Source organism: Ovis aries, chromosome 2 (genome assembly GCF_016772045.2).
Source record: "Ovis aries strain OAR_USU_Benz2616 breed Rambouillet chromosome 2, ARS-UI_Ramb_v3.0, whole genome shotgun sequence".
NCBI classification, from domain to species: Eukaryota; Metazoa; Chordata; class Mammalia; order Artiodactyla; family Bovidae; genus Ovis; species Ovis aries.
Genome location: NC_056055.1, coordinates 126,999,408 through 127,026,549, shown reverse-complemented (window position 1 = coordinate 127,026,549; position 27,142 = coordinate 126,999,408). Strand labels below are relative to the sequence as shown.

Sequence of the window (27,142 nt, the reverse complement as noted above, 5' to 3'; positions counted from 1 at the left end):
ATAGATACTTAAATTTCTACTTTTTCATGATCACAAGCAGTGTTATAATGTACTGTCTTGCTCACCTTTGTGCAGTTCTTCCATTATCTATTTAGAATGAGATGGCTGTAGCAATGGCAAGTTCAATTCACGTTGCCAAATTCCCCAGAAAACCTGGGTGTATTTTACACTTTGCCGTTAGCTCATGAAGATTACCTGGACTCTGGTTAATGCTGAACGTAGGTTCTTACCTTCAGTACAACAATCCCATTTTTCAGTGAGATCTTGGGACTTCTTGGTTAAAACAGCAAGCTCAGATATGATCTCAGGAAACATGAATAAGTGATATTAGAAGTGTGATAACACAGGCTGATGAATTAAAGTCCTTGTCCCTCCTAAAAGCATTCAAGTTTTTAAAAAATGTAAAACTCTATGCTAGCTAAATATGTTTGGCAGGTGGAATTTAGAGGCTGCACAATACCCTTGGTAAATAAAACTACCAAATTTTACTCTAAAACTGATTTATAATTTATAAATTTAAAAATTTATAAATTATATAAAATTTTTGATGAATGTGAGTAAAGTGAATGAGCTTTATAGTACTGAAACATGAAAGCTTTCTGTTTTGACCTGTTAAGCCCTTTGGTAATAAATTATTTCAGGTTTTTGAGAGTATGCTACAGATTTTTTTATTTTTAAGCAGAAAAACCAAGTTTTCTATTCTTAGAGACATTGTTTCTATCCATTTGATTGTGTTCTCATGTTGAACATAGTTAAACTGAATACAGTAATAGTTTCTACAGGTTTTTAATAGTTTTATATCTTTGAGGTAATATTTGAATTGTCAAGAAAATAGTTTAAAGATAGACAGTAAACTGATCAACCCCTGTATACATTTTCTTGGTGTAACTATTGCTACACTTTTGGTAATAGCAGCTGCTTTGATGAGAATTAGACTAGCAAAGAGAGTTCCATGAAAAAAATATGCTGAGGATAAAATATGGACAGAAATAGACAGTTGTTAGAATTGAGATGTGTCTATTTCAGTTGTTTGTGTTTTAAATAAGAGACCTAGATCTAAAGTGTATTTAATTTTAAATACGTATTTTACATATATACATTTTACCCTGCAAAACTCCTCATTGGTTTGATTCAGGGACGTTATTTCTAAAAACCTCTATAATAAACAAGGTCCATTCCAGTTTTCCTGTAAGTTTTTCTTAATTCCTTCAATTCAGTTCAGTTGTCACCAGTCCTGTCCGACTCTTTGCAACCCCATGGACCACAGCACATCAGGCCTCCCTATCCATCACGAACTCCTGGAGTCCACCCAAACCCATGTCCATCAAGTCGGTGATGCCATCCAACCATCTCATCCTCTGTTGTCCCCTTCTCCTCCTGCCCTCAATCTTTCCCAGCATCTGGGTCTTTTCTAATGAGTCAGCTCTTCTCATCAGGTGGCCAAAGTATTGGAGTTTCAGCTTCAACATCATTCCTTCCAGTGAACACTCAGGACTGATCTCCTTAAGGATGGACTGGTTGGATCTCCTTGCCGTCCAAGGGACTCTCAAGAGTCTTCTCCAACACCGCAGTTCAAAAGCATCAATTCTTTGGTGCTCAGCTTTCTTTATACTCCAACTCTCACATCCATACATGACACTGGAAAAACCATAGCCTTGACTAGATGGACCTTTGTTGGCAAAGTAATGTCTCTGCTTTTCAACATGCTATCTAGGTTGGTCATAACTTTCCTTCCAAGGAGTAAGCGTCTTTTAATTTCATGGCTACAGTCACCATCTGCAGTGATTTCAGAGCCCAGAAAAAGTCAGCCACTGTTTCCCCATCTATTTGCCGTGAAGTGATGGGATTGGATGCCATGATCTTTGTTTTCTGAATGTTGAGCTTTAAGCCAACTTTTTCACTCTCCTCTTTCACTTTCATCAAGAGGCTCTTTAGTTCTTCTGCACTTTCTGCCATTATTAATTGGGATATGAAGCACCTTACTGCTACTGCTGCTGCTGCTTTCTTGCTGCAGTCATGTCCAACTCTGTGCAACGCTACAGACTGTAGCCTGGCAGGCTCCTCTGTCCATGCAATTCTCCGGGCAAGAGTACTGGAGTGGGTTGCTTTGCCCTCCTCCAGGGGATCTTCCCAACCCAGGGATCAAACCCTGGTCTCCTGCATTGCAGGCAGATTCTTTACCACTGAGCCACCAGGGAAGCCCATAAAGCATCTTGTTAGATCATCAAATATTCTACTGTTTTAACAATGTTTAGACAATCTATAAAGCACTGGCATCCTGTAAACATGGTTAGCATTAAAATTAGATCGAATATGATGCAGCTTTTCCTGCCAGTGAGCCAGAGGTCACTCAAGGTTATTTTGAGGATTATTGTAGAATACCCAACACAGTTAACAGAAAATTCCAGGTAATAAAACACCTCATAATGAAATTTATTTTGCATCACTATTTTTAAAGAAACAACCCAGTTATATAACTGTTTAATAATTGTCAAAATATACTGTCTTTTTTTGAAAAGGAAAACATTTAGGATAAATGTAGCTTGAAAACTATGTTACTTCTGTGTTTTTTTCTTAAAATTTCTTTCTCTGAAAACTGAAAAACTAAGACACTGAAATACTCAAATGTTGATTTTAAAAAATAACAATATGATTCTCTTGTTTTAGTTTCTTAATTCACTGGATGCTAAAGAAATTTATTTGGAAATAATGCATAGTCTTCCAGATTTTGAACTCCTTTCGGCAAATACACTGCAGGTAATTTTTTCTTTAATAATAAATAATAACAGATATTGATAACATTTCAGATCTGAACATTTTAAAAGTCAGCATTTGTTTTATTCATTTCAGAGGAAAAGTAGCCATTTCAGAGGATCTTATTTATATATATTTTATCAGTTGATTCCAGGTCAAACTCTAATGCCAGGTTTGCTGGGATTGCAACTTGAGGGTGGATCTATAGCTTTGTGTAACTAGTCCTATAGGCAGGTTCAGGAAGAGCACCAGGAAAGGCAAGATACTGATCACAAAGCAACTTTGAATCTGTCTGGAGCTCTGTGTTCCTCCCTACAGAAGAGATTATGTTGTTCAGTGAGAATTACAGACCAGCTTTAGAAACATTCAGTTTGTAGAAGAATCAATTGATTTCTTCTACTTATTGATCCCAGGGTTTTCTAAGTCTATATCCCTACGAAACTTTATGTTAAACCTGAAAACAATCTGCTGGCTTCTCTACCTTTCAGCTTTTTAGTTCTGTGTCGTTAAAACTGCGTTTTTTTCTTAGCACAGTCATCCACCTTAAGATTTCATGATTTAGTGGCTCTTTTCTTTCTGTAATACTGTATGTTTGGTTTATATAGCATTATTCCAAATAAACTACAACATAAGAATATGACTGGGTCTGAATTTTAGACAGTATTTTGAAGTAATGGTTAAAATAGTTAAAATTAAGTCAAAGAAATAAAGATTAGCACTCTTAGGATTTCTCATCTCTGATGTTTCTTTCCCTTTATCACTTTCTTTTTTAATCACTTCTAAGGATCGTTTAGCTCATCATCGGTGGCTCTTATTTTTTCACTTTGGACAAAATGAAAATTCAAATGATCCTGAGTTGAAGAAACTAAAAACTCTGCTTAAAAATGAACATATTCAAGTAAGAAAAATGTATTCTGCCTACCCTTCTGCTTTTGTGCTGTCTTGTTAATTTAGTACATAAAGTTATGTTTTAAATAACATTAAGATGTTTAGTCGAATTCTAAATTTAGAAATCCCTAAATGCTTTTGTTCTATTTTTTTCCTACTGAAAATTAAAATGAAATCTGAAAAAGTTTAACCTTCATTTTTCTTGAGAGCAGTTGTTATCTGATAAATCTATATGATATAGTTTTTCTGGAATGCAGAAAACTATAGCTTTTTTTTAAGTACTTGTTTCTTTATATAAGTAATTCATGTTCATTATTTTAAATTATGATATTGTAAATAAGTGCAAAAATGAGTTAGAGATTTCTAATAATTATCTGTATTTTCACCATTGTTAAGAATTTACTGTTACAACTGTTGAGGCTTTTTAAACGTGGGTATGTGTTAGCACATATGTGTACATGTGCACCTCTGTGCATATCGTAATGGCCATGGTAATAGACATAGACATGTAAATTTATATGTATGCTCTTATTCTCTTCCGTAAAATTTTCCATCTAGTGATTAAAAACCTCTACATACCAGTATAATATATATTGATATGTGTATTTTTGTGTAGGTATATGTATCAGTCGTCATCTCACTGTATGGCTACACTATGATTGTTTAACCTCGTCTCTCTTACTGGTGACTTTAAGTTGTTTCCATTTTTATATCAAAAAAGATGCCCTGGAAAAATGCACTATGAGGAATTTTTTGAACCAAGGTTATATTTTCTTAAAAGTTTTTTATCCTCATTATCAGAGCCTTCCTTCTTACTGACAGCATGGGAGTGACCCATTTCTTCTCTGCACCAGAGCCAGCCCTGGTATTACCATTCTTTATAATCAGCACTGTTTGGATAGACCAAAAGTGATATGTTAATAATACTCATTGTTATATATTTGCTTTCTATTTTATTTTCTATGTATGTCTCTGCCCCATTTTCTTTCTCCTGATGGGATGTTTATCCTTTATTTCTTAATAGAAATCCTCTATCTTAAATGCTGCAAATATTTTTCTTGGTTTATCATTTGCATACTAGGTTTGTTCCCACACTGTATGAAATATTTCTGCTTCTACGGTCTTAAGACGTTCTTTCTCTCCCCCTTGTCAAGATAATATAAATATCCTCTAAGTTTTTAGAAGGATGGGCTTCATAAACAACTTAATATTTTCTTGGTAATTTCCTCTCAGGTTTTTGAGATCTCCAAGAGGCATTATCTATCCTAAATGTAGTTTCAGTGTTAAATGTAAACTAATGATTCCTGTTTCTTATTTTCATGGTCCATTAACTTATTTAGAAGCTGTGTTGTTTTTATAGAAATGTCATTTTTGGATTATCCTTACGAATATTTAATTGAATGGATAAGATTTTCTTTTCTACATATTGAACTTTCTCTTTCCTTTAGGTTGGCAAGTTTGACTGTTCCTCTGCACCAGACGTCTGTAGTAACTTCTATGTTTTTCAGCCATGTCTAGCAGTATTTAAAGGACAGGGAACCAAAGAATTTGAAATTCATCATGGTAAGAAGGGGAAAAAATGATTTAAAAATTTCTTCATTTTTTAATTTTACCGTTTACCTTGTTTTATATGGACATGATTATTTTAAAATAACTTTGCTTTCATTTATTAGTAAATGTTGCTTGAAGGGAAAGATATTTTGAATTATATATAGTTATTTTATCTTCTTTATTCTTTTTAAAATCCTTTTTTCTACCTAATATTTTGATCAGTGTTTCAGTAAGAACTCTAGTGACTTGTCAGGCTAGTAAAGAATTTAAGGGTCTTGCTGGTTGACAAAAATAAGCAATACCTATCATTTCCATTTCAGTGTACCTAATATAGCATCTCAACCATTATGGGCAATTTCTAGGTAGTCTATTAGATGTTTTTCCAACACTTGATGACCAAACATCTCTGTTAAGTGCGTTGTTAGTATTCTTGAATTTTGAATTTGTATTTCTGCATTTCAGCTTGTTCAGGACGTTAGCCCTGCATCATGCAGTTCCAATTCCTGAAGTTTGGTTTACATCATTGTCTCTGTCCTGAAAAAGGTCAAGTGTAGCAAAAGATAGACACAAACTACTAACAGTTAGTAAATAACAGATACTGAGACTATGCCTGTAACGTGACAAGCATTCTTATAGGTGTTAGGAATGCAAAATGGTAAGATAGGACTCTGCTCTCAGGAAGTTTAAAATATCTAGTGCGGGGATAGTGAGAAAAGGGAGATTTTTAAGAAAATATGAAGGACATTGTAATAGCCATTATAAATAGAAGATCAAATAAAGAGACATTTGCATCAGGAGGTGATATTTGAATTAAGGTGACATTTGAATACTCAGTTTCCCCAGGCAAATACAAGAAAACAAGTGAGGTTCCCTAGACTGAAGGAACTATGTGAGCAAAGATGACAAGATAAATTTAACAGTAACTACTGTTCACTCAGTGTTTTTTATAAATGAGATGTTTTCCTAAAGGTAATTGCATATTGTGCATATCCATGTGTATCTTCACAACAAGGCAGAAAACTCAGGCTCAGAAAGATAAAATAACTGGCGAAGGTAGATTTTGTATCCAAATATGTCTGACTCCGAAGCCTAGACTTAGAGCTGCACTAAACTATGCCACCTCGTGAAAGTGCTGGAAATGACCTAAGGTTTCTTACTGTTCTGTTCTTTTCTGCCTCTGACATAATTCTTAGATTCCTTCTCTAGTCTGTGCTTACTGCCTTATTCCAGGTCCATCATCTCCATCTTGTCTAATATCCTCCAGTATAATTATCTGCCTCGTAGCATTTTTTCTTTGCAATTAACTGTTTTCTTTGCAAATTTATTACCATAGAATACGTGGAGCCTTCGTATGTCTCTTTTCTGCCTTGAGTCTGCTGATCTCGTTAGGAATAAACTTCAGATGCCCTAGTGTAGGAGCAATGACTTTGTCTCGGTCCCCACTGTATTTCCAGCACCTAGAATGGCTGTGCATAACAGGAATTCAGTAAATAGTTGTTAAGTTAAAAGTTAACCTGCCTCTGCCTGGTTTTCCAGCCTCATCTCCCACCTCTGCCCCTGCAAATAATTTTAGCTCTAGCTACTTGTGAATCATTGAAAATAGCATGTTCTTTCACTCCTGTGCCTTACACAGATTTTTCTTCCTCTTGCATTGTAATCATTACTTCTTGACCCTCAAGATATTTAGCAAACTCCAAGTCACCCTTCGAAACTTCACTTAAAGCATCTCCTCCCATGGAATATACCATGAATACCCAAGTGCTTCCTTTTGTGTGTTGTCACTAACTTCACAGCATTACTTGTATTATTTCTTTGGATTTATGTGCCAGGTACAGTATTAGAGAGTAGGCAAAGAATAGGTACTAACCTTAATCTCTCTCTTAAAGAACATTATGAGGTAGAGAAAGCAGACAAGTAGCTGGGCAACTTTTTAAATGTCTGACATGAGGAGCATTAATCTACTTCCGAGTAGTAAATTACCCCCAAAACTTAGCAGTTGATTTACTTGTTTTTTTGTTCATACTAGAAAATGCAAAACATTTTTTAATTATTTATTTTAATTGGAGGCTAATTACTTTACAATATTGTGTTGGTTTTTGCCATACATCAACATGAATCAGCCATGGGCGCACATGTGTTGCCCATCCAGAACCCACCTCCCCCCTCATCCCATCCCATCCCTCAGGGTCATCCCAGTGCACCAGCCCTGAGCACCCTGTCTCATGCCTTGAACCTGGACCAGCAGTCCACTTCACATATGATAATATACACATTTCAGTGCTACCCTCTCAAATCATCCCACCCTCGCCCTCTCCCACAGAGTCCAAAAGACTGTTCTGTACATCTGTGTCCCTTTTGCTGTCTCGCATATAGAGCCATCATTAACCATCTTATAAAATTCCGTATATATGCATTAGTATACTGTATTGGTGTTTTTCTTTCTGGCTTACTTCACTCTGTATAATAGGCTCCAGTTTCATCCACTTCATTAGAACTGATTCACATGTATTCTTTTTAATGCCTGAGTAATACTCCATTGTGTATATGTACCACAGCTTTCTTATCCATTCATCTGCTGATGGACATCTGGGTTGTTTCCATGTCCTGGGTATTATAAACAGTGCTGCGATGAACATTGGGGTACACATGCCTCTTTCAATTCTGGTTTCCTCAGCGTGTATGCCCAGCAGTGGGATTACTGGGTCATAAGGCAGTTCTATTTCCAGTTTTTTCAGGAATCTCGACACTGTTCTCCATAGTGGCTGTACTAGTTTGCATTCCCACCAACAGTGTAAGAGGGTTCCCTTTTCTCCACACCCTCTCCAGCATTTATTGCTTATAGACTTTTGGATAGCCGCCATTCTGACCAGTACCTCATTGTGGTTTTGATTTGCATTTTGCTGATAAATAGTGATGTTGACCATCTTTTCATGTTTGTTAGCCATCTGTATGTCTTCTTTGGAGAAATGTCTCTTTAGTTCCTTGGCCCATTTTTTGATTGGTTGTTTATTTTTCTGGAATTGAACTGCAGGAGCTGCTTGTATATTTTTGAGATTAGTTCTTTGTCAGTTGCTTCATTTGCTATTATCTTCTCCCATTCTGAAGGCTGTCTTTTCACCTTGCTTATAGTTTCCTTTGTTGTGCAAAACTTTTAAGTTTAATTAGGTCCTTTTGTTTATTTTTGCTTTTATTTCCATTACTCTGGGAGGTGGGTCATAGAAGGTCCTGCTGTGATTTATGTCAGAGTGTTTTGCCTATGTTCTCTAGGAGTTTCATAGTTTCTGGTCTTACGTTTAGATCTTTAATCCATTTTGAGTTTATTTTTGTGTATGGTGTTACAAAGTGTTCTAGTTTCATTCTTTTACAAGTGGTTGACCAGTTTGCCCAACACCACTTGTTAAAGAGATTGTCTTTTCTCCATTGATAAACTGAGCAGTTTAAAACAATGAACATTTATTAACTCAACACAGTTTCTAGTGTTCAGGAAGCTGAGAACAGCTTAGCTGAGTGGTTCTGGCTTGGGTTTACTCATGAGGTTGCAGCCCCAGTGGGTAAGGACTATAGTCATCTGAAGATTGGACTGTGGCTGGCAGATGTGGCTCCAGACTGACTCATGGCATAGCCAGGAGGCCTCGGCTCCCCACCAGGTGGGCCTCTCTGAGGGGCTGCTTACTTATCCCAGAATGAATGATCAGAGAGACACACATACACAGAAGCAATGATATCTCTTATAATCTGATCTCAGGCAGTATAAACCAGCACACTCACCATATTCTATTGATTATATACACCAACTCTGGTACAACAGTGGTATGGGTCATTAACGGCGATCTTGGAGATACCTACCCTAAAATGAGTATGGGTTACACTTAGGAAGAATACATAGATGGAATAATTTTCTGAGGTTAGAGAAAGCAGTCTCTTCATCGAGATCTAAGTAGAAATAATGGTTATACAAAGAGGTGTTAAATATGTTCCAAGCACAGGAACCAGTAAGTGTATTCTTAGACTCTGAAATAAGAGAGCCTTATTTATTCTTAGAAGGCAAGAATTTTTAGGATAACTGGAATGTGGAGTGTGAAAAGGAATGAGACTTAAGGCTGGAAATGGCACTGGGGTCCCAACTGTGTGTTTCATCTGTCAGGTAATAAAGTAGTTTGGACTCTGTCCTGGAGGCAGAGCAATGGCTTTCATGGATTTAAGCAGAGATGTGACTTAACTGTTCTACGTTTTAGAAAGTTAACTGGCTGCCTAGAATTGGAGGGAGAGAAAGCAAGTAGAAGTCTGATGTAGTCATTACCAAGACAAGATTGGTAATGTAGATGAAGAGAAGTAGACAGTTTTTAAATGAATGTAAAATCAGTATAACTTGATGATTGTGTTTAAATGTAGGGAGATAAGAAAAGGAAACTCAAGTTTCTGACTTGGTGACTGAGTGACTGATGGCACCATTCTGTAAGAAAGAACACTGGGGGAGGAGGTGACATGAAGTGCACACCCCTCGTTCACAGTTGAATATAGGCCTGGTCTCAGGAGAAGAGTCTGGGCTAAAATTCTTTCGTTGGTAACTGAAGCCTTAGGTGAGGATGACCTTGTCCAAAAGTGAATAATTTATGAAGCAATTCAAGCAGCAGTAGCTAAAGAGTGAGGAAAAAGCAGGACAATGTGGTTTCATTTATCACTGTTCACATATTTATGAAATGTTTCTTTTCTGTTGGCCTACGAACTCCCTAAGGAGAAAGTATGTATCTTTTCTTTTGCGTGTGCTACGACATTTAAAACAGGACCTGACACATAGTAGGTGCTTTACTTAACTATTGAATGAATAAATCAGAGTACACATGAGAAGATGGATTATGTCCTGGTCCTAAGAAAGCTAGTATTTGCGAAGCCACGGAGTATATTCTTTAAGCAAGGGGACCACACGATCAGATTAACGTTTTTGTAACTTGCCTCTGGTAGCAATGTAGAAAGTGAATTAGTTAAGGAAGGCAGAATAGAAAGACCAGCTTGCTTATTTCAGTAGGCTAGACTACATTTAGGCAGTAGCCTAAATCGGGGTTGGAGATGGTAAGAGATAGAATGGTTGGAGCTGTGACAGACAGGCAAAGAGAGAAGGCAAGAACCACTCTAGGAAATCTTATTGAGCACCTAGTGGGTGATTACACTATTGTCAAGGTAGGAACGGTGAGAAAAGGAGCGAGTTTAGGGGAGAATAACTCAACTTTGATTTGTGATATTTTGTTTGAAATGTTCATATGACATCCAGGTAAATATTTCCACTGGGTAACTCAGGTCTTGAATTCATAAGAGAAGTCTAGGTTGAAGAAACAGACTTCAAAGTTAGGCCATAACAGTAGTTCAGGCAAGCAAAAAGCACTCCAAGAACGTTGGCAGGAAATAATTCTCCCTCCGAGGATGAAGGAACTTTTCGAAGAGGTCTTGACGTTATATCTGATCCTGCAAGAAGCAGAGTGTAAAGCAAAGGTTTCTCTGGCAGAGCAAACTTACATAGTATACAGAACACCAAAACCTCCACCAAATCAACTGGTTCATAAGTTTATCTTCTCTTCAGTATTTCAAGTATAAAAGCTTTGAAGTGTTTCTGTGGATAAAAAGACAAAATGTAGATTTTAACTTTTCTCTTCTTTCTCTGTTTCAAAGGAAAGAAGATTCTATATGACATACTTGCCTTTGCCAAGGAAAGTGTCAACTCTCATGTTACCACACTTGGACCTCAAAATTTTCCTGCCAATGAAAAAGAACCATGGCTAGTTGATTTTTTTGCCCCTGTAAGTTATGTTTATCTGTCATTTCCACATTTTCAGGCTTTCTGTTGTTGTGACAAAAGAAAAACCATTTTCTCGGTAACCTTGAAGAATGTGTGTTAGAATCATGTTGCTCAGTTTGGCCACTGTCACATACTGTTTTTAAGGAAGGCTGACATACTCGCCCTTCCAAGGACTGAGTGTATAAATGCTTAAGATTTGTCACTGTAATAAATATTGTTTATCTTAGCATATTGCTTGTTGCAAAAAATACGTGGTTTTTCGGTTTCATTTGGCTTGGTGCTTATGGATATTTTTTCTTCAATAGTGGTGTCCACCATGTCGAGCTTTATTGCCAGAGCTGCGAAAAGCATCAAAGCATCTTTATGGTCAGCTTAAGTTTGGTACATTAGATTGTACAGTTCACGAAGGACTCTGTAACATGGTAAGGCAAAGTACAAATATTTATTCTAATGTTTTTGTAAAATGTTTCAGCAGCCTCACCTTAAACCAATAAAATAACTTTCAAAAGTACATCTAACATTTAGAGTAGTAACATATTAGTTAAATAATTTCATCAAAATGATATAAAATTATGATTGAATTAAACATAAATACTTAAGGTGTTTTTTTTTTGTTGTTGTTGTTGTTTAATATTACCTTTTTGCAACCTATGGGCGTGTCTGGTCGCTCAGATGGTAAAGAATCTGCCTGCAATGCAGGAGACCCGGGTTTGAACCCTGGGTCGGGAAGATGCCCTAGAGAAGGGAGTGGCTACCCACTCCAATATTCTTGTCTGTGGACAGAGGAGCCTGGCGGACTATAGTCCATGGGGTTGCAAAGAGTCAGACAGCACCAAGCAACTAACACTTATATTATGCTTTCTTTTTGGCAACCTATAGTTTTTATTCTTTGTCTTCTAAGTGTAGTTAATAGAAATTAAACAGGGTTTTTTAAACCTTTATTTACACAATGTACTTTCTTAGGTTAATAAAAATTTACTCTTCAGTTTAGGAAGAAATAAAAATTGTAAAATATTCTTGGGGGGAATCCTAAATCAGATCAAGCCTACAGATATTAGTGTATAGGAAATTCAGTGACGGGACATATTAAGTGATACGGGGGCATGCATACAATCTTCAAATCCCAGCATGTAGAGAACTTTTTAGGACAAATGGCAGTTTACTGGACATACACATTGAAAGAAGGAAAAAAGATATTAAAAAGACTGATAAGACTATTGTTCAGATACAGTGTTCAGGCCTTGTATTCAAACAGACCAACTCAAAAAAAGATAATTGGAGAAACTTGAACACTGAATTTCTGATGATTTTCAGTAATTATTATTATGAAGACATACAGATAGCCAACAGGCCTATAGAAAGTTGTTCAACTCTGGTAATTAGAGAAATATAAATTACGACAGTGAGTATCACCTCACATTAGTTAGAATGGCTGTCACCCAAACGTCTACAGACAGTAAACCCTGAAGACGGTATAGAGAAAAATGAGCCCTCCTATACTGTTGATGGGAATATAAATTGGTACAGCCACTATGGAGCATATGAAGGTTCTTTAAAAAACTAAAAATAGAGCTACCATATGATCCAGCAATCCTAACCCTGGGTACATATCCAAAAAAAACAAATTCTAATTTGAAGAGATACAGTTCATAGAAGCACTGTTTACAATAGCCATGATATGAAAACAACCCAAGTGGCTATCAGCAGACAGTTGGCTTAAGATGTGGGGGTTGTGTTTGTATGCACAATGGGATATTACTTGGCCAGAGAATATTATACTTGGGGAAGTCAGTCAGACAGAGAAAGCCAAATATGATATGATATCACTTATATGTGGAATGTTAAAAATTATACAAATCAGCCTGTATACAAAATAGAGACATGCTCACAAAGAAAGAAAACATTGTTACCAAAGCCTGAGGTGACAAGTTACAATTATGAGATTAACAGATACACACTACTACACATAAAATAAGCAGCAAAGACAGTGTACAGCACAGGGAATTATATTCAGTATGTGGTAATAACCCATAATGGAAAATCATCTGAAATACATATATATATAACGAAATCATTTTGCTGTAGAACTGAAGCCTACCCAATGTTGTAAATCAACTATACTTCAGTTTTTCAAGAAAGCACTGTGTTTTAAAAGCATAATATAAGTAAATGTAGGGTGAAATCTTTATGCATCTATGTGAAGAAGAATTTCATTCCACAGAGATCCTCATGCCTGTCAGTGCACATACACACTGAGGAAAAAAGTTATGAATGATTTTTAGTTTCATTGAATGTTAAAACTGTTGCCAAAGAAAAAGACATTATAAAGTCGAAACAAACAGACTGAGGAAGCATTTGCGGCGCATACAGCTGACAAAGCCTTACTGTCCAGAGTGTTTAAAGACTACAGATCAGTTTTTTAAAATAACAAAAGAATGAGGAGGTTTATTATAAAGGCAGAAATTTCTACCTTTTATAAAGGCAGAAATTCGATAAATGTAAAAAACGTTCAACTTCACTGGTCCCCAAGAAAGTACACACCATTGCAGTGATCATATACCCTCCCTCCATCAAATTTAAAAATTTTAGCTGACAAGTAGTAGGAAGTACATAAATAAATAAAGTATCCAGTCACACAATAGAATAATCATAGGGGATTTAAAACTAGATCTGTCTTTACCAGAATGTTTGGTAAATCTCAAGACTATAATGAAAAAAGCAGACTGTAGACTAGTATACAGAGTATGATAGAATTATGGAAAGTTTATAAGTGCTCAGACATCGCAGTGTACTGTTTAGGAATACACATGCCTGTAGAAAAAGTGTAAAACATCAGTGGATTGCAGACATGCGTATTTCAGAATATTGGTTACTCCTAGCATCAGGAAGGGAAGGAAATGGGATCATAAAGGAGAACCTCCAAAAATCTGCCAGAACAGCAGAAAAGTTAATCATCCTTAAATGTAGTGGTAGAGATATGTATTTGTTAAATGAATCTCTCTATATCATGTTTGAAATTTCATTAAAATAAGTTTAAAAAATGAAATAAATAAGGCCTTTGGTTTTAAATGTCTTGTATGGGACTTTGAAAAGTTGCTAAGCAAAAATGAAGAATTGTATTCAACAGTAATTTGAATTCCTATAGTTTTTCTACTTTTCATCTCAGTTTTTAATTGTCTGTAGATAATTAAGCAGAGTGTAGATAGTTAAACCTGTTGTATCAAATTCACCTGGAATAGAGGCCAGGATTCCTTACTCACTGATTGGTTAACCTTCATCAAATCACTGAGCCTCTCAGTACCTCAGTTTCCTCGTCTATAAAGTTGATTCAGTAATTTTAACTTCCAAATAGAATTGTTGTGAGGAACAGATGAGAAACTACATTTCAGTGCTAAAAGGGTGCTTAACACATAGTAAGGACTTGTCAAATGTTAGATAAATGGTTTTTTCCATCTAACGGGTTATTTGTGCTCATTTACAGAAGTTTGGTAAATATTTGCATTGCTTTTTCTAAAACTATTTTTGAAGTTCAGTTTGCTAATGAGTGCTTGTCAGCATTGAGGATGCAGAGTTCAGCTACAGCAAATTTAGAGATAGGGATCTGTTTATAACCTTCTAAAAAATAAAAAGCTTGAGAAGTGCTTCCTGAATTAGTGCTCATGTTAATTCTGAGGAAGGAAATTATAGTGGTTTATATATATATATACATATATACACACATACCATAAAAGCTGTTCTGAGCAAAGAATAAAAAGTGACCTCATTTTTAGCACATGATTCATAATTCTCTAAAAATGGCTGTGTACACATGGATTATTATTTTCCTTATTCTGCTATTTTTATGTCCTTGATTTTCTTCTACTTCTGAACAAATTGGAGTGTTTATTTTGGTTTAAAAAAAAAAAAAAACACTCAAACTAGAGCCATCTGCTCATATCCCCATCCACCCACCCACCCTGGTTCAGGCAAGTAGGAGGGGACTGCACTCACAAATGCCCATGCTCACTTCTCAGTGTTTCAGTGCCTATGGATTTTATGACGAATTGAGTAACTGTTCATAAGAATCAGCTGCTCAGGATACAGCAGTAAATCTATTTCCTTTGTTAAATTTGGCTAGGCTAAAATTTTTCAGTCATCAGTTAGGCATTGAGTCTTTAAAAATCGTGTTGTTGTTGCTTAAAGCAAACTGGTTATAAATTTGAAGCAAATAGGTGAAATATATAGAACCTTATGTTTAATTTGTATTTTCATTCCAAACAGTATAACATTCAGGCTTATCCAACAACAGTGGTATTCAACCAGTCCAACATTCATGAATATGAAGGACATCACTCTGCTGAACAGATCTTGGAGTTCGTAGAGGTATTTTAACTTACAGCCTATATAGTTATAAATCCTTCCATGTATGTATATACTTTATATGAGTATTTAGTAATGCAAGGAGATCCAACCAGTCCATCCTAAAGGAGACCAGTCCTGGGTGTCATTGGAAGGACTGATGCTAAGGCTGAAACTCCAATACTTTGGCCACCTCATGCGAAGAGTTGACTCACTGGAAAAGACTCTGATGCTGGGAGGGGTTGGGGGCAGGAGGAAAAGGGGACGACAGAGGATGAGATGGCTGGATGGCATCACTGACCTGATGCACATGAGTTTGGGTGAACTCCAGGAGTTGGTGATGGACAGGGGGGCCTGGCGTGCTGCGATTTTTATGCCAAAAACATCTTCTGACAAAATTATTTTTTAAATTTTCTACTCTTTTATTAATAGACTTATTCTCAGAGTTCTTAGCCAGTGTGTGTTTTGTTTGTTACCTAGTATGGTGCCTTGTACTTGGTGGACACAATTATTTATTGAATACGTGAAATTAAAAATTTTACATAAAGCCTTGTCACCCCTCTCCCCGCCCCTGTTTTCTCTAATCTACCACAGATTATTTCTTTTTGGTCCCATATAGATTAGATAGCACTGAATCCCATTCTTGGATAATTCCAAGAAATACGTGGCTAAGGACAGTCTTACCTCAGCCACCAATGGAAGGCTTCTGCATGCCTCAACAGCTTAGGCCAAGCCTGCTGTGTTATTAGCCCAGAAGTATTCTACTAGAGCATCCCCCTTTTTTTTAAATCGCTCCTAATCTTAATTGACTAAAATAGTTAACAGCGGACTCCTAACAAAAAATGAACAATTATAGCTTATTATCTAAGCAGTTGCCCTCCCAGCCTCTGTCCTACTCTTTTCCTCCTCCTGAAAAATAATAGCTTTTTGTGTTGTTTGTCTCCCCAGGGACGCTAACATGATTAGTATTACCCAGTCATGATAGAGTGAAGCTCGTTATTAACAAGACGACATTTGGAGCAAGTGATCTGAGATTGTGCAGTATCTCAAGTGGGAATGTCAGAAAAATAGGATAGTAGACTTTCCACTAATAATTAAAGGGTCCTTTCCAAACCAATTATTGGTTCCAAAAAGAACTATGTGGCCTATGTAGACATCTGGGCAGCTCTTGAAACTCTTGGCTCATCTACCCACAACCTTAATTAATGTTGCCACTTTTCTCTGCCTAAGATGGTTTTAGTGATACATAGAAATAAGAAAATGTTCCTTGATTTAATAAGACTGACGAGCAGAATCCAAACTTAAAAAGTAAATGAAGGATCATTTCTTCCTTTTTTAAGATAATCCACTATAGATTCTCTTTAAATATTCTAATGTATCCTTTGATTATTCAAAAGCAGAAACTTTTCCAAGTGACATATACCAACAATTTGCCCAAGAATACGTGAACTAGTCTTTTTTATATCTGTTACAATGAACGGTGTATTCTCTTTAGGATCTTATGAATCCTTCAGTGATCTCTTTGACACCTACCACTTTCAACGAACTGGTTAAACAAAGAAAGCATGATGAAGTCTGGATGGTTGATTTCTATTCTCCATGGTGTCATCCATGTCAAGTCTTAATGCCAGAATGGAAAAGAATGGCCCGGGTATAGTAAAATAATTTACTTTAAGTTTTAACATTTACTAAGAATGTTTATTTAAATTATTACTTTGAAACTGCAGTGAATGAACCTACCTCTAGATTGTCACTTAATAAGAGTTTTGATCATTTTTTTTTATAAAACAATTAGATTTCAACTCTACTTCTGTCTGGAACTGAATAGTATACAATAATGACCCTTTTTTCTGTGTCACTGGGTTTGACCAAATTTCTGCCAACATCAACACAAAGATCCTCTTTGTTTCCTATGAATATTTTTTCTACTTCTTCATTTTTAGAGCTTAGAAATACAGTTTCTTCACAGTATTATAAGATGATAAAGAAAAAAAAATGGCCTTGATCAATGAAATAGTTAGATTTTAAAATTTCCTACAGAGCATTATAAATCATGAAAGATTGGAAACAAATTATTTAAATACCAGAATGGAAAATGCAATTATTATTTTATTTATTTATAAGGTAAAAAATGAATAAACCTAAGAGTTAACATTCTTTCTAGTATTTAAATTCATACTAATTTTCTGCTCTTTTCAATAAAATTTTCAAATTTGGGCATGACTCAGTGTGCTATCTGCAATCCACATTTCCATTTTAAAAAGTAATTTTGAAGTACTGTTGCAAAGAAATTCATTAGTTCTTGGTTTCTGACACATCAGATTTTAGATATACATAATTTTCCCCATGTAATAGATGAATGAAATCAATTATTTAGTCTACAATAATTCTAGTAAGTTTTTGACTACAAAATTAGATTTCCAATTCATTAATGTAAATGTTCTATTATGTTTTAAGCCCTTAACCATTTGTATTTGGCAAAAATCACTGATAAATAATATAATAACCATCTCACAGTAACTACTTCTCTATTGTAAACATAAAAAATTGTCATGAGGTAATTTAATTACTTTGATCTAGTCATATTTTTTTTTCTTTTATAGACATTAATTGGACTGATCAATGTGGGCAGTATAGACTGCCAACAGTACCATTCTTTTTGTGCCCAAGAAAATGTTCGGAGATATCCTGAGATAAGATTTTTTCCCCCAAAATCAAATAAAGCTTATGAATATCAGTAAGTATTCTCTAAAATTTGAAGGCATTTATATAATCATTTATTTTTATACAGTTAAAATTTTAAAGTTATCCTAACTAAATAAAAGTTAAACTACCCAGTGCTTTAGGAGAGCCCACACCTTCTTTAAAATAGTGTGGGAATGAGGAATTTACAAAGCGCAAAGTGAACTAACTGAATGGGCCCCCCGATTGTGAGGCTGACAGTCTAGGAAAGAAGATGAGGGGAGGAACATTTATTAAGCCCCTCTTTGGATTCAGGTACTGTACTAGAGACTTTTTGCTCACATTATTTCCACTTGTCTTCACACATACTCTTGAGAAGTAAGAATTATTACCCTTCCTACTATTACAGAGAAGTAAACTGTTTCACAGACCTGGGATAACTTTCCCAAGTCACACAGCTGCGAAGGTTTGAGGTTGGGCTTTGAGCTCAGATGGGCATCACCCATGCTGTTTCAACAGCACCATATGACATTTCAAGTAGGAAACTCAAATACAAGACAGAATAGAATAAATATTATTAAAAAGTAAAAATGAACCATGGATTTCAGAGAAAGGTATTACAGCCATGAGGAAATCATGAGGCTGCATTTATGCTGTCCCTTTTGACATGTGTCTTAAAAAGTGGATAGGAGTTTGACAGACTGTAATAACCAAGGTATAGGTTTCAGAACCAAAGCCTTGGAGGTTTTGAGTTTTGCCATTACTGTAGGTCTGTGGGAGATGTCCAGCAGACATCTAAACATTTAGGTCTGTTTTGAGCACATGCACACACACAAAAACGTCGATACTAGAGAAAAATACGTTTGGAGAGCCATGTACACCTTGTAAGCTTAGTATTTGCGGCTAAGGTATAAGAGGTGCCAGATAAAGTCAGTCAACTAAACTTTTAAATTGCTACAAAAGGATGGTTTTCTGAACATACCCAACAATAGAAATAACTGTTTACAACTTACATATTTTTCTTCTTTCAGTAGTTACAATGGTTGGAATAGAGATGCTTATTCCCTAAGAATCTGGGGTCTAGGGTGAGTAATTATGTATAATTGTATAAATTATATTCAGTGTTCTTTACCTTCCTCTTATGTCTGTGGCTAAATTTACTCAGTTAAGGTTCTAGCACTTTAAAGTAACACTTACTTAGGAAAGTTCTAGCACTTAGGAAAGACTGTAATTTACCAAGATAAGGTTATGCTTTATTATATTGTCATTCTTTGAAGTCTATTTTTAACTTATAAAGATTTGCAATAGTCTCTTCTAGATGTTTGCTTTGACTTGTATAATAAATAATTTTGATCCCTTGTCACAGATTTTTACCTCAAGCATCTATAGATCTAACACCTCAGACTTTCAATGAAAAGGTTTTACAAGGGAAAAACCATTGGGTGGTTGATTTCTATGCTCCTTGGTGTGGACCTTGCCAGAACTTTGCTCCAGAGTTTGAGCTCTTGGCTAGGGTAAGTCTTATCTTTCTAGTTAAATAAGTTGTAGTCACACTCATGCTTTAATAATAAGAATTTGTAAATAATAATTTTTCCTTAAGAGTTTCCTCTGAATTTAAAAACTCTGTTCCATTTCTGTGATTTTAATCTTTGCAGTAGATTGCTTCTTCTCTCAAGCTTGTAACTACCTACCTATCTTGATTGAAAACATCTGCTTAACCGAACTAGCCAGAAACCTCGCTTCTTCACTTGTTCTTTATTTTTTTCCTGCTGCCCTCAAGGCAGTCACTAGATCCTGTTAGTTCAGTCTCCTACACTTCTTTGAAATCTGTTATCCCTCTGCTAGCCTTTTGGTCATGCCTTCATCATCTAGACTTTGTTATATGCGCCTCTTAACTAGTCTCATATTGCCAGTCTTCCTTCTTCAGTTCCACCCTAATGATCTTTCTGAAATATTGCCTTCTCTAGCTTTCTGTTAACCACATTTCTTGACATGCGTTCTTGATTACAACTCTGTAATCTGACCCTTCTGACCTCTTTAGCTTTTTCCTTCTCCCTGACCTTATACTCCAGGCAGAACAAGGTACTCCATGTTCTCTGAACAAGTGCTTTTACGGACATGCTATTCCCTCTCTAAAATGCATTTTTCTTACTTTACTCATCTGGATTGTTTTTTGTTCCTAATCTACAAAACCCAGCTCCAGTGGGATTTCTGTATCCCTCCAGTGGGATTTCCCCTTCCTAGTATCCCCTTCAGTATGCTTATACATTGTATGTTAACTATATCTGTCTCCTCCATAAAGTGTGAGCTTCTTGAAAGCAGTATATGCCTTACCTATCTGTATATCCCCAGTGTCTAAACTCGATAAACACTTACAAAATGAAAGTAAATGCAGTTTATTTTGGTGTTTCTGTCATAAGTCCTAAATGGTTAGCTTCCCCAACTCAAGGGGAATTTTGGAATTCTCAAGGAATTTTGCCTTTGGCTACAAAACGTTCATTAGAATGAGAAAGCCAGCACTAGTTCCACCAGTCTGAAACAAAAGCTGAGCATCCAAAGAGATTTCAAACATCCTATGGAATCACAAGAGATTGTTTTAGTTATTGACTGGTTTTTGAAATAAAAGGTTCTTCATTTTTTTTTCCTACTTATATCTTTTTTCCTCTTATGCTGCTTTTTCTCCGATAATCCTAACAAAAATGTTTTATTCCCTTATCTCAAGTACTGAAAAACTTAATTTAGCTATTTTGTAATGCAGATGTATCTTGAATATAGCAGAAAATTATTTAAACGGTCATTCAGCAAATCCTGAGCACCAAGTAAAAAACACTATGTGAAACATTAGGGCTGAAAAAATGGAAAGATGAACATTGCATGTTTTTTAAATGAGATTTTAATCTAGTGGGAAGGTAAAATGCAAATATATGTAAATCAGTAGGATCTTTACTATAGTGAAATTAGAGCAAAACAAGAGTATGGGGAGCAGATCAGAGTCACGCCAGGAGACAGAAGGCTCCACAGAAAAGGTAGTATTTGAGATGAGAATTGCAGTATGGCTAGGACTGTGGCACTTGGAAGGGTTGACTCAAGGGTACTCTAAAGAGAAGACAGAATTTGCAGAGATGCAGGACACACAGACAGTGGAGCAAGTTCAGGCTTTTCTTCTGTTGGTCCAGTGTCACCAGAGGATAAAGACAAAAGGGGCGTGGCCAGAACTGAGGCTCTTAGGCAAGGAGAAGATGGTTTGGTCAGCTTGCCTGCACTCTTCACACTGCACACTTTTCCTCACTGCTCTCATACTGTTCAGAAAGTATTCTACAGAAGCATGGGAGGAGAACTGTTGGATATGTCAGGATCCATTTTATGTTGTAGAAGGATCACATTGAACGGACTGAACCTGGGCCGTCAAGACGAGAGAAAGATCAGAGCACCAAAAACAGTATAGTGTCCTCCTGTACCTGGGAGTACAAGCCGGCTAGATTGCTCTGACCTTCACTGAGTGTGTGTGTGTGTGTGTGCACGCACGCATGCTTCTGCACACAGCCTTGCTGGTGCCCTAGCACAAGTTAGTGTGCCTTTAGTACCCCAGCCTTGGGGGCAAAATTAGAGGTGGCCGGGATATTTTAATTGTCCTGAAGTGAGAGGTGATAACCTGAACCAGGATTATGGCAGTGGTCATACAAAGAATGGAACAAATGGAGAGAGAAGAATGACGAGGATTTAGTTAGTGTTTATTTGTGATAAGTGTAGGAGAAAAAGGAGTCTAGCGTGGCCCTAGTTTCTGGCCTGAATTAAGTGAATAGTAGGACAGAAGGGATAGCAGGTTAAGGGGGAAAGGAGTCATTTTAGAAATGGTATCTTTAAGGTGCTTTAGGTGAGACAGGCCAGTACATAGTTGACTGCAGTCAAGGGAACGTTGGGGTTCAGCAGCATATAGACATATAAAAATCTCCCTGGGAGATTGTTCACAGTGGAAAAAATTGCTGATGAGATACGGAACTGTGGTTGGACATTTCGAGGGGCAGGTGTAGGAAGAGTGCCCCTTGCTGGAAATGGAGAACAGTAACCAGAGGAATCGGGTAGCCAAGAGACTAGTGATAAGTGCCAGGAAAGAAAAGAGGAGAGAAAGGAGTGGTCAGTCGTGTCAGACACTCACTGAGAAGACTGACAGTGTTCACTGAGTTTGGTCATTGGTGAACTGACAGCAGTTTCAGCAGAGGGAGCAGTGAGAACAGAAGCTAGCTAAAATGTGTTGATAATAAGTAAATGATGGGGAAGTGGTCAAGGAATAAATTTTTTTTAAAAAAAGCAGCATGGTGGCAGTTAGAGGAATCAGTGCCATTAAGGAAGGGATTCTTTAATCGTATGTATATATGCTAAACAACAACAGTATATGCTCAAAAGTGAGTAAGAGCTCTGATGGGGAGGGAGAATGTTGAGATAGTCAGCCTTCCATGGGAGGAAGTTGCCCGCCTCAGCAGATGAGACCAGAGATAGGAGGAACAGAAAGACAGAATCTCAGACATTTGTGGGTGACAGGAAGAAGGTGAGGTTCTTCAGGGTAAAGCGTCTCAATTTTCTTGATAAGGCAAAAGAGTTTATTTGCTATTGGAGGGGCCATACTAGGTAAATAAGAGTTCAGAGCTAGTAAGAATTTGGAAGCAGTCTTGTTTAAATTGAAAAGATTAAAACTATGTTGTTTTGGTTTGGGGTTTTTAAAGTAACAAATCCTTGCATTTATAAATATTTAGAATTTTTAGTATCATATTGCTCTGTGGTTGCCAGAGTAGTAGATACCAAAGAGAATAATAGCAAAGCATATTATTCTTTTTTCAGACGATTAAAGGAAAAGTGAAAGCTGGAAAAGTAGACTGTCAGGCTTATGCTCAGACCTGCCAGAAAGCTGGGATCAGAGCCTATCCGACTGTGAGACTGTACCCTTATGAAAGGGCAAAGGTAAGTACACGCTTCCGCTGTGTCCCTTTTCTTTAGCAGGTAACACTTTTTTCCTAGTTTCTTTCCTTTTGTCGTTTCCCACTGTGTTGCATGCCACTGAAACAGCTGCTTTTCACATACACACGAAGTGATTTTAAAATTTTTTTCTGCCTCACCATTGAGATGATGGTCTCCAGTGCCTTAAAGTTTCTGTACTCATGAATAGGGAACTACTAAATAGACATACCAAAACACTAATAGTGGTTTTGTGTGGGTGGTAGAATTCAAGGTAATTGTTTTCTGGGAAGTTTTGTGTTTCCTATTTTTATAGAATTAGCATATATTACCTTTATGATTAGTTCTTCCAGGAAAGAAAAAGAAAAAAAGAGAATGATGTCCTAACTGAAATAGCCTTAGTACCTGAAAATTTATCTTGAGGAATATGCATTAATGGTTTAGACTATTAAAGTTAGGATTTTGTGATTCATTAATTTCCTTTTTGGGGCCACTGATACTGTGGTTTTTTTTAAAGACAGTCTAACCCATTAGACCTGGGTCTTTATGGTCATTGATATAAAAGTGTATACCCTTCAGCCAGTGTAACTGCTGACCGAAAGGATTCATGACCTGTGCTATCTTCCCAAGTAAAAGACTAAGACACTTTGACAATAAAGCTGTGATAGACAAGTATTTGTTATGCATACATTTTCTGGTAAAACACTGAGATAAATAATTTCAAATGTTTTGATACATACCTTTTGAGAAAGTATATAAGATTAAGATCTTGTGTAATTTATTTGTGATTATAATACATTTTGAAATAGAGCTAAAGAAACTAGATGATAAATTTCAGAATTCTAGACTTGTCAGACACCTACATGTTTCAATCAAGGATTCTGATTTATGAGGAAGGACTCTTAACAGTCTGGGGTAAGCAGAACTCAGAATAAAGGACTTTATACCAGAGCCTGAATCTTCATTCCTCTGGCTTCCGAGTTCTCAGAACACCTTGAGAATTAGATACATAAATAGGCGTCTTATTAATGAGCAGTCACAGAATTAACCAGGCCATACAGGGAACTGTTTGAAAACATGATGTCACCATATGTCCGAATGGAAAGGCAGGGGTAGAATCCAGAAGTCTAGCAGACAAGGCCACAGCAGAATAAAGATCAAAGTGAGAAGTACCAACTAGGTGAGCAGCTATTCACAGAAACAGAATGCTAGCATACAGTTTGAAGTTCGACCAGGAAGAAGGAAACTGGTGGCTCCAGATCCAGAATAAACAGACCTGGATGTACCGACCTGACCCTTTGCCCTGCTTTTCAGCCACCTTCCTGCCATAGGCGGAGGAGACCCAGGAAATACATGGCTTTGCATTGTTGTAGTTGGTTAAAGTTTTGTCTGCCAACCAGTGACTTTAGAATGTTTTGAGTCCTCTGGGGACATCTTTTCTTACACAGTTTAGATGTTTTGAGGCATTTGGAGTTAGCAATGCATTTTAACCAATTAGTTAATTTACATGTTTCCATAACAGTATTGTTAGTGTTTATTTCTGGTAAGTTATTGGTTGATTGCTTTTGCCAGCAGCATTTCCTTGAAGAAGTTTAAGTTTTAAACATTTAATCAAGTTTCTTAGGTGGAAATGTCATGTTTTGATAAGATACTTAAAAGGTTATAAGAAGAGTATTTTCAATTTTAGAGAAATACTTGGGGAGAGCAAATAGATTCCAGAGATGCAAAAGAGATTGCTACCTTAATATTTGAAAAATTGGAAAAGCTCCAAAATCATGAAAAAAGAGATAAGGTAAGGACTAAATCTAGAACTGACTTTGACAACATTATTTAAATGTGTTCTTACTGTACATTATATGTATCAAACAGTAAAACGAAGCTTCAAAAAACAGTAAGGTTAGAAACTTTTTCTTCGGAAACTATGACAATCAGAATGTAGCTTCTGAAATGCTTAGAAATTTGGACAAGTAAAACCATTTAACAGAAAAACAGTAACTATGGTCATAAATTTTGTTCAAATGTAAAAGCATTGATTTGAGCCTTAAAACACCTTTTGGAGAGCAAGTTTTGTTTTGTTCTTGGTATAGTCAGGATATATTAGAATCCATATTCATCTTGACCTGCCCCACCCCCTTGAATTACTAATCTGTCAGCCTCTTTCTTGCTCTTCTGAAGAGGGCTATTCATGTTTTCCTTTTTTAAAATCAGTATCATTGTAAAACACACTTAGAAACAGATCGGCAAGTTTACAAATGCTAGAATGCTTTCTGAGTAGAATTTAATACATTCACATATTAGGTTTCTTGGATTCTTTCCCCTATAAGGTGAAAGGACAAAAGAATAACACAGCTGCTAGAAGGCTAGAGTCTGCCTTTATAAAGCCATATCAGAATGATAGACCGTCACATATGAAGCTTTACAGCCTACTTCAAGAATTCTATTTTATCTAAAATTTCTATCTTTTCTATCTAAAAGATAGAAATGAAAGTATTTTTTTCCATTTTCATGAACAAAAATTTCTGACATTTTGGCTATGTTAGTTTTCTCACAATGTTTTATCTTTAGAATTCTGACTTTTAGCTCAAGTTAGACATTTGAAATCAAACATTATTAGTCAAAAGTAGAATAACTGAAGTTAAAGAGCATGCCAAAGGATGACTTTGAAAGTGTGGTAAGTTACAGTAATGGTATTACATGCCATGGGCAAGTGAGAATTGTGAGATACCCTTTTCCCACTGTTAGACAAGGTATACTTCCACGTGATCTATAAAATAAGAATATTAAGTAATTATTTTTGAAAAAGTAAAATTTAGGTCAATTATTTTTACCTTTTAACATTAGATGTTTAAGAGAGAGGAATTCAATCACTTTTACATTGTTATTGTAGGACGAACTGTAATGTTGAAAATGGAGAAAAAATTGAAGAGAAATCGACAGATGACATCAGAAGATACCTTTTCAGAAAGTTACTTATATTCATGATGGGAATAAATGAACCTTATCTTGGACTTGTAATTGCACTGCCTGAATTCTGTACAACATTGATATAAATGAAAGGTCTGCAGACTTTTCTATAAACGGCCAGATCATAAATATAAATATTTTAGGCTCTGTAGACCATCTATGGTTTTTTGTTACATATTCTCTGGTTTGGTTTTGTTTACAACCCCTTAAAAAATGTAAAAACCATTCTCAACTCAGGGCTGTGTACAAATAGGCCACAAGCCACATTCAGCCTGTGGGCCACACATTGCTGACTCCCAGAAAGATGTTTAGGCTGGCTGGCCTGAGTGCTAAAAGTGTATTTTATCACTTAACATTTTGGAGCTGGCCTATAAAGAGAACTTGGTTTTCAGTCACCTGTTCTAAAAAATATTGATGCCCTGACCGTGTATCACTTCATTTAAAAAAACATTCTAAATGTGGGGAAACCATCTTTCTAAAGGTTGAATAATTGGTTGTAATTTTTCACATATGAGAAATTTTTCTAACAGTAAGTCAACAAATCCTATTGACTTATACAGTATTCATAAATACCTGAAGGGGGAATATATATATATATATATATATAGTAGTTAACTGGGCGTTGTAAAGTATCTCAAGTATTTCTGTGTTTTAAAGATAAGTGTTCCATTTATTTTTTGAGCTACTTTCATAGTAGTTTTTCCATGTGATGGTAATTGATTTTTTGAAGCGTCTTGCTAATAATTCATTTTTAGCTCCGGGGCTTTGATGTGCGTCCTTCATTTACATCTGCCTTTTTTCCTTCATAGTTGTGGTTTTTCACTCTTCCAAACTTTATTAGTCAAGAAGGAAAAATTTTGTTTGTTTCACTATAACTCATAATGATACTATGGTTATTTCAAATATTTACTGTTGGAGGCTGCCATTTTCAGGTAAATATTGGCATAACTGAAGTTATTTCTATAAGAACATCAAGTATAAACATCTAAGAATGCGATCTTTTCATTTCTTGGTTGTTCATACTCAAAGAATCCAATTACTTTTTCCTTACACGTTAACAAAACATTGTAACATGTAATTATTTAGTTATATTGCAGAGTATATGAAATGGTAAAAATCCCAGTTAATCCAGAGGTCAACAAATTATTTAAAAACTTAAAATTTCCCCATAAACCTATTTGAATTATGCTTTATTATATTGGGAGAGTTTTTGGTGTTTTTTTT

At 36.0% G+C, this 27,142-nt stretch overlaps 1 protein-coding gene across 10 annotated transcripts in view; it reads left to right on the top strand.

The window, feature by feature from the left end:
- The window catches only part of DNAJC10 (DnaJ heat shock protein family (Hsp40) member C10), a 46,537-nt gene extending 20,468 nt beyond the window's left edge, over positions 1 to 26,069 (top strand). For 5 of the 10 annotated variants that reach the window (XM_042243649.2, XM_042243648.2, XM_042243650.2 and 2 more), the window contains 13 exons: positions 2,668 to 2,757; positions 3,539 to 3,652; positions 5,091 to 5,205; positions 10,858 to 10,985; positions 11,290 to 11,406; positions 15,245 to 15,346; positions 16,818 to 16,973; positions 17,926 to 18,059; positions 19,036 to 19,089; positions 19,371 to 19,518; positions 22,841 to 22,960; positions 24,642 to 24,746; positions 25,842 to 26,069. In XM_042243649.2, coding sequence (XP_042099583.1) covers positions 2,668 to 2,757; positions 3,539 to 3,652; positions 5,091 to 5,205; positions 10,858 to 10,985; positions 11,290 to 11,406; positions 15,245 to 15,346; positions 16,818 to 16,973; positions 17,926 to 18,059; positions 19,036 to 19,089; positions 19,371 to 19,518; positions 22,841 to 22,960; positions 24,642 to 24,746; positions 25,842 to 25,853 — 1,395 coding nt within the window. In that variant the 3' untranslated portion in view covers positions 25,854 to 26,069. Of the gene's footprint in view, positions 1 to 2,667; positions 2,758 to 3,538; positions 3,653 to 5,090; positions 5,206 to 10,857; positions 10,986 to 11,289; positions 11,407 to 15,244; positions 15,347 to 16,817; positions 16,974 to 17,925; positions 18,060 to 19,035; positions 19,090 to 19,370; positions 19,519 to 22,840; positions 22,961 to 24,641 lie in introns of all 10 variants that reach the window. The other 5 variants (XM_060409670.1, XM_060409667.1, XM_060409669.1 and 2 more) reach the window with 1 other exon arrangement.
- The last annotated feature ends 1,073 nt before the right edge of the window (positions 26,070 to 27,142 follow it).